The sequence below is a fragment of the Ursus arctos genome, chromosome Y (assembly GCF_023065955.2).
Source record: "Ursus arctos isolate Adak ecotype North America chromosome Y, UrsArc2.0, whole genome shotgun sequence".
NCBI lineage: Eukaryota > Metazoa > Chordata > Mammalia > Carnivora > Ursidae > Ursus > Ursus arctos.
In genome coordinates this window covers 22321621-22337486 of record NC_079874.1, presented here as the reverse complement: position 1 = coordinate 22337486, position 15866 = coordinate 22321621, and the positions used below count along the sequence as shown (strand labels likewise).

General features: G+C 41.7%; 1 protein-coding gene across 1 annotated transcript in view; it reads right to left on the bottom strand.

The window, feature by feature from the left end:
* Positions 1 to 15866, bottom strand: part of LOC125282062 (BCL-6 corepressor-like) — a 47076-nt gene that overhangs the window by 23702 nt on the left and 7508 nt on the right. The window contains exons 2-6 of the mRNA XM_048216305.2: positions 6490 to 6714; positions 5818 to 6042; positions 4622 to 4920; positions 3970 to 4227; positions 3008 to 3174 (exon numbers count right to left, since the gene is read on the bottom strand). Of these exons, the coding sequence (XP_048072262.1) occupies positions 3008 to 3174; positions 3970 to 4227; positions 4622 to 4920; positions 5818 to 6042; positions 6490 to 6714 (1174 nt within the window). The remainder of the gene's footprint in view (positions 1 to 3007; positions 3175 to 3969; positions 4228 to 4621; positions 4921 to 5817; positions 6043 to 6489; positions 6715 to 15866) is intronic.

Below are 15866 nucleotides of genomic sequence, written 5' to 3'. Positions count from 1 at the left end.
TGTTTTGTTTTTGTTACTTATTTCTAACTGCATCCCACTGTGGTCAGAGAAGGTGCTTTCTATGATTTCTATGTTCTTAAATCTAATGAAATTTCATTTGTGGCCTAATATATGGTGTAATGTGGAGAATGTCCTGCGTGCACTTTCAAAAGAAACAGGTGTATTCCACTCTTGTTGAGTAGAGTGTTGTGTATAAGTATGTTAGATCTAATTGGTATATTGTGTCATTGCAGTCTTGCATTTGCTCATTTACCCTCTGCGGGTGCATTATTAAAAGGAGAGTATTGAAGTCCTTTAGTATTTTTGTAGAACTTTTGATTTCTACTTGTAATTTCATCAGTTTTGGTTCATATAATATATTTTGATTTTGTGTTGTTACATGATGATTTGTGTTTATCCTCTTTATTAAACTGTTCTTTCCTTGTCCCTTATAATCATTTCTGCTTTAAAGTATATTTTGTCTAAGACCACACCCACTTCTTTGTCTTCCTATTTACTATTTGCTTGAAATATTTTTTCCATCATCTGATATTATCTATGTTTTTGGATTTAATCTGATTCTTATATATAGAATATAGTTGGATAGAATTTTTTAAGCCCTTTTAATTATCTTCTCATTTTCGTTTTTGAATACAGTTAAGTTACTTTTTGTTGTTACTCTGGGATTACACTTAATATACTAATGCTATAACCATCTAATTTGAATTTATACTATCCTAATGTCATTAACGTAAAAAACTCTGCTCTTATACAGCACAGTCTACAAATGTTTCAGTTATTGATGCCATAGACTTCAATCTTCACACAAAATGTTTTCCAAAACAGACAGTAATAATTGGTTTTGTATAAATTACTTTGTTAAATCATTTACAAAGCAAAAACAAAAGAGCTACAAACCAAAGTTACTATAAAACTAGATTAAAATGGCCCATGTATTTACCTTTAACAAATTTCTATTTCTTTATAAGGTGTTATCATCTAGTGTGTTTCATTTGGACTTGAACGGCTTCTATTAATTATTTTTTGCAGTTTAATTCTACAGTTAACAAAATTCCTGAGCTTTTCTTTATTTCAGAAAGTCCCAATTTTTGAAGGTAGCTTTTCATAGATGTAGGATTCTTGCTTTACAGTTTTTCCTTTAGCACTCTGAATACTTCTACTTCCTGTAAACCTTCCTAGGGAGAATTATGCCGATAACCTTACTGGAGAGCAGTGTATGAGCAGTGTATGGGTCACTTCTCTGTTGCTCCCCATTTCTTTTTTTGTTTTTGGCTCTCAACAATTTCACTGTAATGTCTTAGTGTGAGTCTCTGAATTTAACCTGTTTGGAGCTCACTGAGCTTCTTACTTTGTCTGCATGCCTTCCAACAAATGTGCAAAAGCTTTGAACATAATTTCTGCAAATAATTTGTCTCCTCCCTTCTCTTTTCTTTCTGGAACTCCTATCAGGTATATATTAATCCAACGGATTATATTCAAGAAGTGAAGTAAGTTCTTTTAGCTCTTCTTCTATTTCCTTTGTGTTCTTTAAATTTGATAATTCAGTTGTCCTATTTTCAAGTTTGCTGATTCTTCTGCCTGCTGAAGTCACACTTTGAATGCCTCTGATCAGCTTTCATTTCAGTTACTCCGTTTTTTAGTTCTGCAATTATTTCTTTTTATGTGTCCTATGTCTTTATTGACATTTCAATTTTGTTTGTACATTGTTTTCTCTGTGCATGTTTTCTTTTATCTCTTGGAGCATTGCTAAGTTGTTTTACAATCATTGTCTAGTAGACAGGATTCTTTCTGCTTTTTTTCTCTTTTTTAAAGATTTTATTTACTTGAGGGAGACAGAACGAGAGAGAGCACAAGCAAGGGGAACTGCAGGCAGAGGGAGAAGCAGTTGCACCACAGAGCAGAAAGCCTGACGTGGGGCTTGATCCCCAAACCCTGAGATCATGACCTGAGTTGCAAGCAGATGCTTCATCGACTGAGCCACCCAGGTGTCCCCAGAATTCTTTCTCAAGGACAATATTGTGATTTTTTTCCTTGTTGAAAAGCATACGTATAAATCATATAATGTACTAACCACCTTGTTGGTTTTTTTTTTTAAGTAGCCTATTTATTGCTAGGAATGGACATGAAATATAACAAAGTTCTTTCAGGACTATTCTAGCCTGTGCCTTTCCCCTGGTGTGTATACTGACATCCTAAGTCCACTTGTATATATGGTTGCTTTGGAATGTTGTAGTCTTTAAACAGTTGGTTCCCAAAAGAGAAAAAGACAAAGTTAAGGGGACTATTTGAATCTATTACAGGGGCGCCTGGGTGGTGTAGTCGTTAAGCGTCTGCCTTCGGCTCAGGGCGTGATCCCAGCGTTCTGGGATCGAGCCCCACATCAGGCTCTTCCACTGGGAGCCTGCTTCTTCCTCTCCCACTCCCCCTGCTTGTGTTCCCTTTCTCGCTGGCTGTCTCTCTCTGTCAAATAAATAAATAAAATCTTTTTAAAAAATAATAAATCTATTACGAAGCACTTCAGCCAGACGAAGAGGGTCCAATAGCAACAGCTGCCCACCTTTCTCTGTGACCCTCCATAAAGAGAAGCAGTAATGAGAGCTCAGATTTCTAATATCCGGATAAGTCGACTGATAAGCTGCTCCAAGAACATATGTACATCTGCCTGACACAGGACTGCGCTACTCCTAGAGGACAGATATCTGCTACTGTGCTGAGAGGAAATTGATCAAGATTAACTATTTAAGGTTTCCTGGAAGTGGCAATACAGTGCAAAATGGTTTCAAAGTGGTTATGTTATATCAGGCATATTTTGCCAGTACACCTGCTGTCTAAGAAAGGACTATTTCTGGTGCTTCCTAGTCTGTGAAGTTTCTTCTCATGTCATACACTTTTAAAGTTTTAAGTATGTTTCCAAAATTTCCTACTTAAAGAGGATTTTGCAATCAATGTTTCCACATACCTGAGAATTACTGCCCATGTCCCAACAAGACACTAAGGGTCCACTAACCTGGTTCCATCTTGGGTACTACAGTTGACATCAGCACCATATTTAAGAAGGTGTTGAACAATGCAGAGCCATCCTCCTGCAGAAGCTTCATGCAGAGCAGAGTAGCCAGCATTGTCTTGATGATTCACATCACAAATCTTGTTTTCCAGGCAGTACAACACCAATTCCTGTGCAAAGAAGCAGGGGGAATGCTGTGAGAACTGCACAATGAATCTCATAATGATGACTTCATAGTTTGGTAGTACCCACTTTCAAAGACATTTACCATTAGTCTTGCGAACCCCCTGCAGCTATGGCAGGTAGTGCATACATGTTGGTGAGGGAGCACAAGCATGTGTTTGCTAGAAGCACATCTATTTCCTGAACCGCAGTTAGTGATAACAGAATGGTTGGCATGTCAGAACTACTCAATCCCACATGCAACATCTATCCTGTCTTTGTAGGTATTGCTCCTTCCAACTCATGATAAACCAACTGCTGTCACTGGATTTCATCTGCAAGCAACTGAGCTAACTATAAAATCCTTCCAGAGAATTCTCTCCAGATAACCCGGAAATCTCCAAAACAGACATGTTGACAGAAACAAGACATTGAAGCAACCACCAAAACTATCCCCAAACTAAAAAAGTGCTATTGTTTCAAGAGACTATGTGAATGCATGATAACACGGATATGTCCTGAGTGCAAAACAAGTTATAATAGATCTATGTAGGCTTACAATAAGAACATAATCAAGTACTGAGACCATATAACTTATCACTGACATCAGCCATGTTGGCTAGGGATATGGCAATAACTTTGGTGCAAAGCTGGAACGCCCAGCCCAGTCCCTGATCTGGAGGGGGTTTGTACTCTCAGTTTGTTGCCCTTCCTTGTGCCATCCCCAGCCAGGGTGCCTCCTCACCAGCATCAAGGAGCAGCATCAGTAGTTTCTAAATCCAGACACCCACAAGGACACCAACCTCATAGCCAAGCTGGGCAGCCCGCTGCAGGAGGGTCTCACCAGCGTTCTTATTGACCACAAATCGCTGTCTTTCTGGCAGCATGGGCTGTGACTGGGCAGTCTCTGGAGGGGGACTTGAGTGTAGCAGCCTTTGTAAGATCTCAGAAGGTGGCGGTAATTGTTGCAAAAGATTGAAGGATTTCTGATCCTGGTTGGCTGATGACAGGTAATAGTTGGAACTGGGCTCTTCCTGCTTTGTGACTCCTCCAATGTTCACCTATTACAAAACCAAGGAGCATACACATTTAAGGCTGTCTTCCAGACATGCCTCTTTCCCTCCTACCCAAGTCAAAAATCATAGTGGAAGGCGGCAGCTTTTCCTTTTATTTGGGGGAAGGGAGCGAGTATGGGAGGTGGGGGTTTGGAGGCTAGTTAAGAGAAGTTTTCAGAAGAGGTTTTGTTTTTACCAGTTTGACAGTTCACCAACAAACAGGAGGCATGCCTCCTGGAACAGGAAAGTAACTTTGGGGGAGGAGCCTAGGAAAAGGAAAACTTTGTTTTTGAGAATCAGTCAGCAGATGGACTAGCTGAGAGGGATGAGTGAAGTGCCTGCACAAGCCTGATTCAGAAGGGGATTGTCAAAGTAGTACCCAACAAGTGTCAGGGAGTACCTTGCCATCAGCGTTCTCCACAGAGCAGTCCCCTGGCACTGACAAACCCTGCCTTGTTTTGTGGGAAATCAAATGCTTTGTTTTGCATACTCTTTTCCCAGATGGTTTCTCACTGTTCTTGGTGTATCTCTGCAGCATGGAAGCAGCTTGGTGATCCTTTTCATCTGTGCACAACACATGCGTCTTCTGAGTTTCTTTAATTTTCAGCTTTTTGGAAAGCGACCTTGATGTTGGTATGGTACTTGTACTGACAGATGAAAGGCTCTTTATGGGCAGAGTAGTAGAGCATATAGGAAAGCCTAAGGTGGGGGATGGTGTGCAGGAGAAAGAGATGGGTGAGAAGAAGCTGGTATTACAAATGCAGCCAGCACAGAAAGAAAAACCCATTATTAGCGCTGATTACTGGACTGGCTTTACATTTTAAAGATAAAGGAACTATGTTTCAAAGCATAAAGTGTTTTAACCATCCCACATTCAAATAACAATTAGGTTAACCCATAATCCCAAGCTGGAATTTTTTTTTTCAAATGCCAGGGACAAGGGACCAAATGCTAACCCTTCCTGCTTTCCCACCCAAACTCACTGGACCTGGGTAAAGGACTTTCACACTGACGGCCAGACTGGGTGCTCAGACCTAGCAATCAGATTCAGTCTGAGGCTGGAATGAGAGTGTTGGCAAGCCCCCGGCATCATACTTCCCTTCCTAGTCAGTGATAGGCTTGATAGGCAGTATCACAGGAAGGGAAGCTCCTTCCCTCTCAACCGTGCTCTGCACTGTACATTGTGGAAGAAAATGTGCAGGCTGAAAGGATGTGAGGAAAGACCTCCCTGCCTGCCACATCCTAGCCAGTCAACTTTACTCAAGTCCTCATGGGTTCTCTCCCACAGAGAACAGGTGATACACACTCTAGTTGTGAGGCAGGCAATCCTGCATATCTTGTTCATTGTCACTGGGTTTGAAGGACTCTTTTTTTTTTTTTTAAGATTTCATTCATTTATTTGAGAGAGAGAGAGAGAGAGAGAGAGAGAGAGAGAGAGAGAGAGACAGCCACTGAGAAAGGGAACACAAGCAGGGGGAGTGGGAGAGGAAGAAGCAGGCTCCCAGCAGAGGAGCCTGATGTGGGGCTCGATCCCAGAACGCCGGGATCACGCCCTGAGCCGAAGGCAGACACTTAACCGCTGTGCCACCCAGGCACCCCTGAAGGACTCTTCTGACCAGCTTCTATTGCTTTTGGCCTCTGCCCCTTTCCTGCAAGGCTTGTCCTTGGAGCTTTTATTTCCCTGGGCAGTGACCTCACCTTGAACTGTGTGAGCCATTTTCTTCTCGACCTTCTCGCCAGGTGTGCTCTCTGCCGTTGATACCTGTTGTTTCCACCGTTTTCTAAGGTGTAGCAAGTGGTGTTGCTTCTTAGGATGGAGACCTGTTAATTCAATGCACACTTCAGTCTGGTCAGCTCACTGTAGTGTGGTTGTTCTAGGTGGTAGGAGGAATCGTCTCCCCTTTCCCTCTAAGGTGAGTCATCTAATGAAGAAATAACTACAAATTAAAAAAAAAATCTTCCTGCTTTGGAGGGGGGCCAACTGTCTTGCCCATCATTAATGGAGGTGGGAGAGGGGAGGGGTGTGGTTACTGCCTCTGCTTGAGTATGTCACCAAGTCTTGGGAGAGGACTTATTCATCTTTGGCCATGTTTGAGCTTGAGCTCCTGCAACTGGGGAAGGACAGATGTGAGTGGCTTCCCCAAGAAGGGAATGGAATCTGCAATAGGATTTCCTTTGTGCATGTGTAGGGTGGGCAGCAAGACTCATGGTCATCCACTTTGTCTACATGCAAAGGCCACTGAGCAGGCAGCCAAAGCCAAATCTTACCTTTGGAGACCCATCTTTGTTTCACTTTCTGCAGAGGGTCCTCTGGAATTTCTTCCACAGTGGTCTCAGTGTGATTTCTGTCATCTGATAGTTTGTGTTTTCTGTCCAGTCGGACGGTAGGGTCGTGCTTGCTCATGGGCCACCTGTCCATGAAGTACTTCACAGAAATATCTTTCTCCTCTAGGGCTTTCAACAGATTGTATTTCTTTGCAGCACTATCTTCACCTGGGGGAGAGGAGACAATGAGGGCCCAAAGGTCATCATGAGAACACAGGACTGCCATAGCCAACATAATCTGCTACCAAAACACCCTTCTCTTTAAAGACAAGGAATCTTTCATTAGAAGTACAAAATCCTCAGAAATAGAAACCCCCAAAGGAGAGCCAGGTGAAGACAACTATCAGTTAAAGCAGAAATCAAGAGTGGAACTGGTTGAAACATATATGCCCTACCTCCTATACGGTACAGACTTGTAACTTTGTCATTTTTAAAACTGGAGGCATGACAGAACCAAGAAAGGAGATGAGAAGAGACATGAGGCATGAACATCATCTGTCAATAAATGGAAAACTAATGTAATGAAGAGATATCTCCCAAATGTTAGGTATACAAATGACAACATCAATATTTACTTGGGTTGCAACGCAGGACAGATGATGCATAAACAGGGGCAGAAAAATAGTGCTAAAACAAAGCAGGTCCTTGATGGACAGAAGCAATGGTCTCTCCTAAAGGTCTCTGGAGCTCTGAGCCTACAGCCCAAGCTGCTGCTGACACCTGCCAGAGAAGCAGAGGAAGGCAGGAAATCTGGGTAGAGCAAGGGCACTGGGGAGAAAACCTTACTAGTAAAGCCAAAGGAAAGATTTCTTAGCATATGCAAAAGTACAACTTTATAGGCAACTTTACAGGACACAATCTCCTTACTGTAAATCCTTTTCTGTCCTCTTTTCTCACATTATTGAAGAGGTGGTCCCATTTCCCAACCAGGAGGAAGTCTTTGAGACTCCAGCACCTCAGTAACATCATGAAGAGCCACAAGAACACTATTCTTCTTTTGAACACCTAACAATCTTCTTTTATGCCTTTCTTTACATGCAAGTATCTAAGGTCCCTCTAAAGACAGGGCTCCATTCCCTTCATTGTCAGTGTCTCTTTTCACACCTGGCTCAAAGCAGGCGGGTGAAGGCAGAATTAGCTAGGTGACATCATATTGCCTTTTAAATCCATAACAGAATTGCTGTTTAAGCAACACTTTTAAATCCATAACAGAATTGCTGTTTAAGCAACACAGAACCTCACTGTGTCTTCCCTGCTACATATCTTTAGAATAAGAATCTCTCAACTCCTGGTATTTTTTTTTCAAAGCACAAATATATTTTATTTTATTTTTTAATTTTAATTTTTATTATTATATTAGTTAGTCACCATACAACACATCATTAGTTTTGGGTTTTTTTTTTTTTTGAGCAAAAGCTATATTTATTTATTTTTTATTTTAACATTTTTTTTTATTGTATTATGTTAGTCACCATACAGTACATCCCTGGTTTCTGATGTGAAGTTCGATGATTCATTAGAAGACACCATTAGTTTTAGATGTACTAGTGTTCCATGATTCATTGTTTGCGCATAATACTCATCACTGGGCTAGCCCATCCCCCACTCCCCTCTCCTCTGAAACCCTCAGTTTGTTTCCCAGAGTCCACAGTCCGTCATCTCCCCCTGTTTTTGCCCCCTTCATTTTTCCCTTCTCAACTCCTAGTATTTTAAATTCTACATCCAGGCTTTGCATTTTAAGCGCAGGTCTAATGTAACAACCTGTATCTCTGACACTCTCGACCCTCTCTACAGAGGCATCTTTCTCACAGAGGCTTTCTGCTGAAGTTTTCACTCTCACTGCATCTTCCTAATAGAGAAATTAATTTATATGCAATATGCCTCAATTTTTGTCACAATAGTCACCATCTCCTGCCCATTGAAAACCACCTGGAAGAGTTGTGCTGACTTACTTCATAGACATTGACAGAAGTGACTCACTGGGGACTTCATCCCCGTGCTCTTTGCTCATCTGGACAAAACAAACTATCCCTCTGTCACCTCCAGGCTTCCCACCAGGTAAAGTTCTATGAAGTAAGTCAGCACTGCTGCTTAGATAGGGATGACATACTCCTGTGCATGATCTTCCAGATGGTCCCCTCCTGTCTTGGTTTCAGGAAACTTTCAGTGTGATGACTACGGTTACTTGACCTGAAGTATTATCAGGAACTCTCTATTACTAAAGTTGAGATACAGTAAAATTACTCTCCCACACATAAGAGTAGCTGCATTCTTCCCATTTTGCAAGACAATCTTTTCAAAGCTAGGTCCATCTATACCTTCCCCCAAACTGCCTTCCAAGCTGCTATAAGAAAAAAATGAGCAATAATTAAGAAGTTTTTAGTACTGCCCCTAATAGCAAGTATCCTGATTCACCAAGTGTAGTTCTCCCAAGACATTAAATATCATCATCACCTTCAACATTATCACCAGGAACAACACCCCGAAGTGCCTAAGACACATAGGCTATCAGGTATGGGGCAGAGGGGCTCCATGCCACACTGCTGTATATCTCAACTTAGACTTTCTCAAATAAGGTCAATTCAAAAACTACCCTCAGGGTCATCCTTGTTGACAAAGGAGAAGGAAAGATATGCAGGACTCCAAACCATCAAGTTCTGCCGTCCTTGTTGTTACTTTTGGCCCTTCTAGAAACAGGAAGTCATATACCTTTGTCATGTACCATCCAGGCATATATGACTGTGGCTGTGTTCAAGTTTAACAAGCGTTCTCTCACAACATACACATCCCATAATTTATCATACTTGTACTATACCGCTACCTCACAAAAGCATCACCGTGGCAATATTTACATGTCACCATGGTAGCAACTAACTTCTGTTCCAGCATGCCTACTTATCACTAAAAAAATGCCAGAGTATTGACATGTTCGAGGGTTACAAAATTTCCTCTGCTGCAGGTAATGAAAGCATCTCAACAAAGGTTAATCTTGTTGAAACCATGATCCCCTACGGAAAAGGCACGGGAAATGTTTGTTGATTTTGACTCAAGCTTCTTCCAATTCCTTCAGTCTCCAAAGCCGAGGCATTGTAAATGAGCACGTCCTAGTCTGATGCAGCCAGATAGTAGACAAAGGAGACTACCGTTACATGTTCAAGAAGGAAGGGACCAACACCTCCTGGTCCCTTCCACTGGTGGTTCCTATTAATGAATTTCCCAAGTTTGAGGAGACTCCCAAATCACTTGTCAACTTCTAAAGTAAAACCAGGTGACTGTTCAATCACAGAATAAATGAAAATCCCAACCATTGTATTTTCAAGTTAACTCGCTTTTCTTAATCCCCTTCCAAAAAGACTAGACTTCTATAATGCATTAAACTATTACTAACTTCAGGGTCAATGCTTTTTGAAAACAATGTTTCTGAGGAGTTCAACTGGTGCGAGAGTAGGGGGACAGTATGGTTGTGTCATCCTGCGGATACAAGAAGGGAGTTACCAAAACATTGTGACTAACTGAGAAATCAAAGGGGGGAGTGTCAAAGACATAGTGCCACTCTACAAGTAGAAAGCTGACCACGTTTTGAAAGGTAGGAGATGTGCAGATTTGAAAGCCCAGGGACAGAGCTGTGGATAGGACAGCGGGGAAGGAAGCTATTGGAGCAAGCTACTGCAAAGGATTAGAAGCAGTAGAGCACAAACTGGGGCCTTTTGGAAGTCTGCCACTGTGCCTGGCATATAGGTGCTCAGGAGGCCAACTGGAGGAGAATCCCAGGTGTGACAGCATGGTCCCCAGTGATGCCAGAAGAATGGGTGGAGCCTAGGTCTTGCACTGTTCTCAGGCATAGGTGTGTGGAAACCCGCTGGGACAGTGAGGCTACATACTGGCTTTGTGCTCTGTGTTGCCACAAAGAGGGAAGTGCTGCTCTGTCCTGTGACCACTTTCATGGGTCAGGTCCAGCCAAAGGTAGAAGTGAGGAGAGAGGAGAAGTGGAGGTCTGCCCACAGGAGTCCCTAAAAGTTGGACTTTGGAAACTTAAGGGCCTGAGAAAAAACAAAGCAGATGACAAAGAAGAAAGGAAGAAAGGGAGAGAAAGAAAGAAGGAAAGAAAAGAAAGAAAAGAAAGAAGGAAGGGAGGGAGGGAGGAAGGGAGGGAGGGAGGGAGGGAGGGAGGGAGGGAGGGAGAGAGGAAGGAAGGAAAGAAGGAAGGGAGGGATGGAGGGAGGGAGGGAGGGAGGGAGGGGAAGAAGGAAGGAAGGAAGGAAGGAAGGAAGGAAGGAAGGAAGGAAGGAAGGAAGGAAGGGAGGGAGGGAGGGAGGGAGGGAGGGAGGGAGGGAGGGAGGGAGGGAGGGAGGGAGGGAGGAAAGGAGGGAGGGAGGGAGGGAAGGAAGGAAGGAAGGAAGGGAGGGAGGGAGGGAGGGAGGGAGGGAGGGAGGGAGGGAGGGAAGGAAGGAAGGAAGGAAGGAAGGGAGGAAGGGAGGGAGGAAGGAAAGAAAATAAATAAATAAGCACCAAAACACAAAACCACTCAGACTCAGACAACACGTGAATACAGAGTCCTGACGGAAAGCCGGGGACACAAGTCTGATTGATTGCTCTTCTGAGAGGGCTCACTCAAGAGTGGTGGGCTGAGAATTTTCAGCCCTGGGGCTGGAGAGCAGAGGCAGTGCCATTTTCATCCCACCCATCTTTGGTGAAAGCCTTTAGGAAGGAAAACAGTACTGGAGTCCAGAAACTCTCACAAGTAAGCCCTGCTTCCCCCACACCCTGGACAAGCCTTTCCCCTAGGGCAAGTCCAGCTGGCAATCAGCACAACAGGCCCCTTCCCCAGGAGAACCCACACACAACTGCTCCCACCAAGTTTCCTGAGCAGAGAGCTGCGAAGCTTCAGTTCTAGGGGAAAGACTATCTAGCATTCTTTGTACTTTAGGGCTTTTGTTGGATTGTGATTCTTTTTTCAGTTACTTTCTTGTTCTTTCAATTCCTTCTCTTGATTTACGTTTTCATCTCTATAATGCGTTTTCTTAGTTTTTGTTGTTTCATTGTTTATTTTTTTCAATTCTTTTTTTTTTAATTTTTTTTTAATAATGATTTTTTATTATATTATGTTAGTCACCATACAGTACATCCCCGGTTTTCGATGTAAGGCTCGATGATTCATTAGTTGTGTATAACACCCAGTGCACCATGCAATATGTGCCCTCCTTACTACCCATCACCGGTCTATCCCATTCCCCCACCCCCCTCCCCTCTGTAGCCCTCAGTTTGTTTCTCATAGTCCATAGTCTCTCATGTTTCATTCACCCTTCTGATTACCCCCCCCTTTCTTTATCCCTTTCTTCCCCTACTGATCTTCCTAGTTCTTATGTTCCATAGATGAGAGAAATCATATGATAGTTGTCTTTCTCTGCTTGACTTATTTCACTAAGCATTATCTCCTCCAGTGCCGTCCATGTTGTAGCAAATGTTGAGAACTCGTTCTTTCTGATTGCTGAGTAATATTCCATTGTATATATGGACCACAACTTCTTAATCCAGTCATCTGTTGCAGGGCATCTCGGCTCCTTCCACGATTTAGCTATTGTGGAGATTGCTGCTATGAACATTGGGGTGCATACGGCCCTTCTCTTCACTATGTCTGTATCTTTGGGGTAAACACCCAGTAGTGCAATGGCTGGATCATAGGGTAGCTCAATTTTTAACTTTTTAAGGGACCTCCACACTGTTTTCCAGAGTGGCTGTACCAACTTGCATTCCCACCAACAATGTAGGAGGGATCCCCTTTCTCCACATCCTCTCCAACATTTGTTGTTTCTTGCCTTGTCTATTTTTGCCATTCTAACTGGCGTAAGGTGGTATCTCAGTGTGGTTTTGATTTGAATTTCCTTGATGGCTAATGATTTTGAACATTTTTTCATGTGTCTGTTAGCCATTTGTATGTCTTCATTGGAAAAGTGTCTGTTCATATCTTCTGCCCATTTTTTGATTTGTTTATTTGTTTCTCGTGTATTGAGTTTGAGAAGTTCTTTGTAGATCTTGGATACCAGTCCTTTATCTGTAGTGTCATTTGCAAATATATTCTCCCATTCCGTGGGCTGCCTCTTAGTTTTTCTGACTGTTTCCTTGGCTGTGCAGAAACTTTTAATCTTGATGAAGTCCCATAAATTCATTTTATCTTTTGTTTCTCTTGCCTTTGGGGATGTGTCATGAAAAAGGTTGCTTTGGCCAATGTCGTAGAGGTTGCTGCCTATGTTCTCCTCTAGAATTTTGATGGATTCCTGTCTCACATCGAGGTCTTTCATCCATTTGGAGTTTATTTTTGTGTATGGTGTGAGATAGTGGTCAAGTTTCATTCTTTTGCATGTAGCTGTCCAATTTTCCCAGCACCATTTATTGAAGAGACTGTCTTTTTCCCACCGGATGTTTTTTCCTGCTTTATCAAATATTAGTTGCCCAAAGAGCTGAGGGTCCATTTCTGGGCTCTCTATTCTGTTCCATTGGTCTATGTGCCTGTTTTTGTGCCAGTACCATGCTGTCTTTGTGATCACAGCTTTGTAGTACAGCTCGAAATCCGGCATTGTGATGCCCCCAGCTTTGTTTTTCCTTTTCAACAGTTCCTTGGAGATTCGGGGTCTTTTCTGGTTCCATACATTTTAAGGACTATTTGTTCCAGTTCTTTGAAAAATGTCCTCGGTATTTTGATCGGGATAGCATTGAAAGTGTAGACTGCTCTGGGTAGCATGGACATTTTAACTATGTTAATTCTTCCGATCCATGAGCATGGAATATCTTTCCATCTTTTTATGTCTTCCTCAATGTCTTTTAAGAGTGATTTATAGTTTCTAGAATAAAGGTCCTTTACGTCTCTGGTTAAGTTAATTCCAAGGTAACGTATGGTTTTTGGTGCTATTGTAAATGGGATGGATTCCCTAATTTCTCTTTCTTCGTTCTCGTTATTCGTGTACAAAAATGCAACTGATTTCTGAGCATTGATTTTTGTATCCCGCCACGTTACTGAATTGCTCTATAACTTCTAATAGTTTGGGAGTGGCTTCTTTTGGGTTTTCCATATAGAGTATCATGTCATCTGCAAAGAGAGACATTTTTACTTCTTCTTTGCCAATTTGAATACCTTAGATCCCTTTTTGTTGTCTGATTGCTGTTGCAAGGACTTCTAGTACTATGTTGAATAATAGTGGCGAGAGTGGTTATCCTTGTCCTGTTCCTGATCTTAAGGGAAAGGCTTCCAGCTTTTCCCCATTGAGAATAATATTTGCAGTAGGCTTTTCATAGATGGCTTTTATGAGATTGAGAAATGTACCTTCTATTTCTACACTCTGAAGGGTTTTAATCAGGAAAGGATGCTGTATTTTGTCAAATGCTTTTTCGGCATCGATTGAGAGGATCATATGGTTCTTGAGTCTTTTCTTGTTGATATGATGTATCACGCTGATTGATTTGCGAATATTGAACCACGCTTGCATCCCAGGTATGAATCCCACTTGATCGTGGTGGATAATCCTTTTAATGTACTGTTGGATTCTATTAGCAAGTATCTTGTTGAGGATTTTGGCGTCCATATTCATTAGGGAGATCGGTCTGTAATTCTCCTTTTTGAGGGGGTCTTTGCCTGGTTTGGGGATCAAGGTAATATTGGCCTCATAGAATGAGTTTGGTAGCTTTCCTTCTGTTTCTATTTTTTGAAATAGCTTTAGGAGAATAGGTATTATTTCTTCTTTGAATGTTTGGTAGAATTCCCCAGGAAAACCTTCCGGGCCTGGAGTTTTGTTATTTGGAAGGTTGTTTATCACTGACTCAATTTCTTCATAATTAATTGGCCTGTTTAAGAAATCAATTTCTTCCTGTTTCAATCTTGGTAGTTTATAGGTTTCCAGGAAGGATTCCATCTCTTCCAGATTGCTTAGTTTATTGGCATATAGCTGTTGATAAAAATTTCTAATAATCCTTCCAATTTCAATGGTGTTGGTCGTGACCTCTCCTGTTTCATTCATAATTTTAATAATCTGGGTCCTTTCTCTTTTCTTTTGGATAAGTCTTGCCAGTGGTTTGTCAATTTTATTGATTCTCTCCAAGAACCAGCTTCTAGTCCTGTTGATCTGCTCTACTGTACTTCTGGTTTCTGCTTGATTGATTTCAGCTTTAATTTTGGTCAACTGCTTCCTCGTGTGTGGATTAGGCCTGTCCCTCTGTTGCTGTTCCAGCTTCTTGAGGTGAGAATATAAAAACTGCATTTTAGATTTTTCTATTCTTTTGAGTGAGGCTTGGATGGCTATGTATTTCCCCCTTACGACTGCCTTTGCAGTATCCCATAGGTTTTGGACTGTTGTATTTTCATTCTCATTGGTCTCCATAAATTGTTTAATTTGATTTTTGATTTCCTGGTTTATCGAGTCATTCCTGAGCAGGATGGTTCTTAGTCTCCAAGTGTTTGAGTTTCTTCCAAATTTTTCCTTGTGGTTGAGTTCCAATTTCAGAGCGTTGTGGTCTGAGAATATGCGGGGGATAATTTCAATCTTTTGGTATCGGCTGAGACCTGTTTTGTGTCCCAGAACATGGTCTATTCTTGAGAATGTTCCATGGGCATTAGAATAGAATGAGTATTCTTTGGTTCTGGGGTGTAGTGTTCTATATATATCTAAGAGGTCCAACTCGTCGAGTATGGCATTCAAAGCCTTTGATTCTTTGCTTAGTTTTTGCCAGGGTGTTCTGTCTATTTCTGATAGTGGAGTGTTGAGGTCCCCTACTATTAATGTATTTTTACTTATATGTCTCTTTATTCTGGTTAAGAGTTGGCTGTGTATCTTGGTGCTCCCCTGTTGGGGGCATATATATTTATAATTGTCATATCCACTTGTTGAATGCTTCCCTTAAGAATAATATAGTGCCCTTCTGCATCTCTAACTATAGTCTGTAGTTTAAAATCCAGTTTATCTGATATGAGAATTGCTACCCCAGCTTTCTTTTGAGGTCCATTTGCGTGAAAGATGGTACTCCATCCCCTTACTCTCAGTCTGAATGCATCTTGGGGTTCGAAATGAGTCTCTTGTAGACAGCAAATGGATGGGTCATTTCTTTTTATCCAATCTGCCACCCTGTGGCATTTAAAGCAAGAATTTTAAACCATTAATGTTAAGACTGAGTACTGAGAGATATGCTTTTAATTCTGCCATGTTGTCAGTAAAGTCTTTGTTTGTATTGGCTGTGACTTTCTGTTTTGTATCACTCTTGGGGCCTTTTTACTTTTATAGAACCCCCCGTAATACCTCCTGTAGGGCTGGGTTCGTGGTTACAAAATTGGTTAG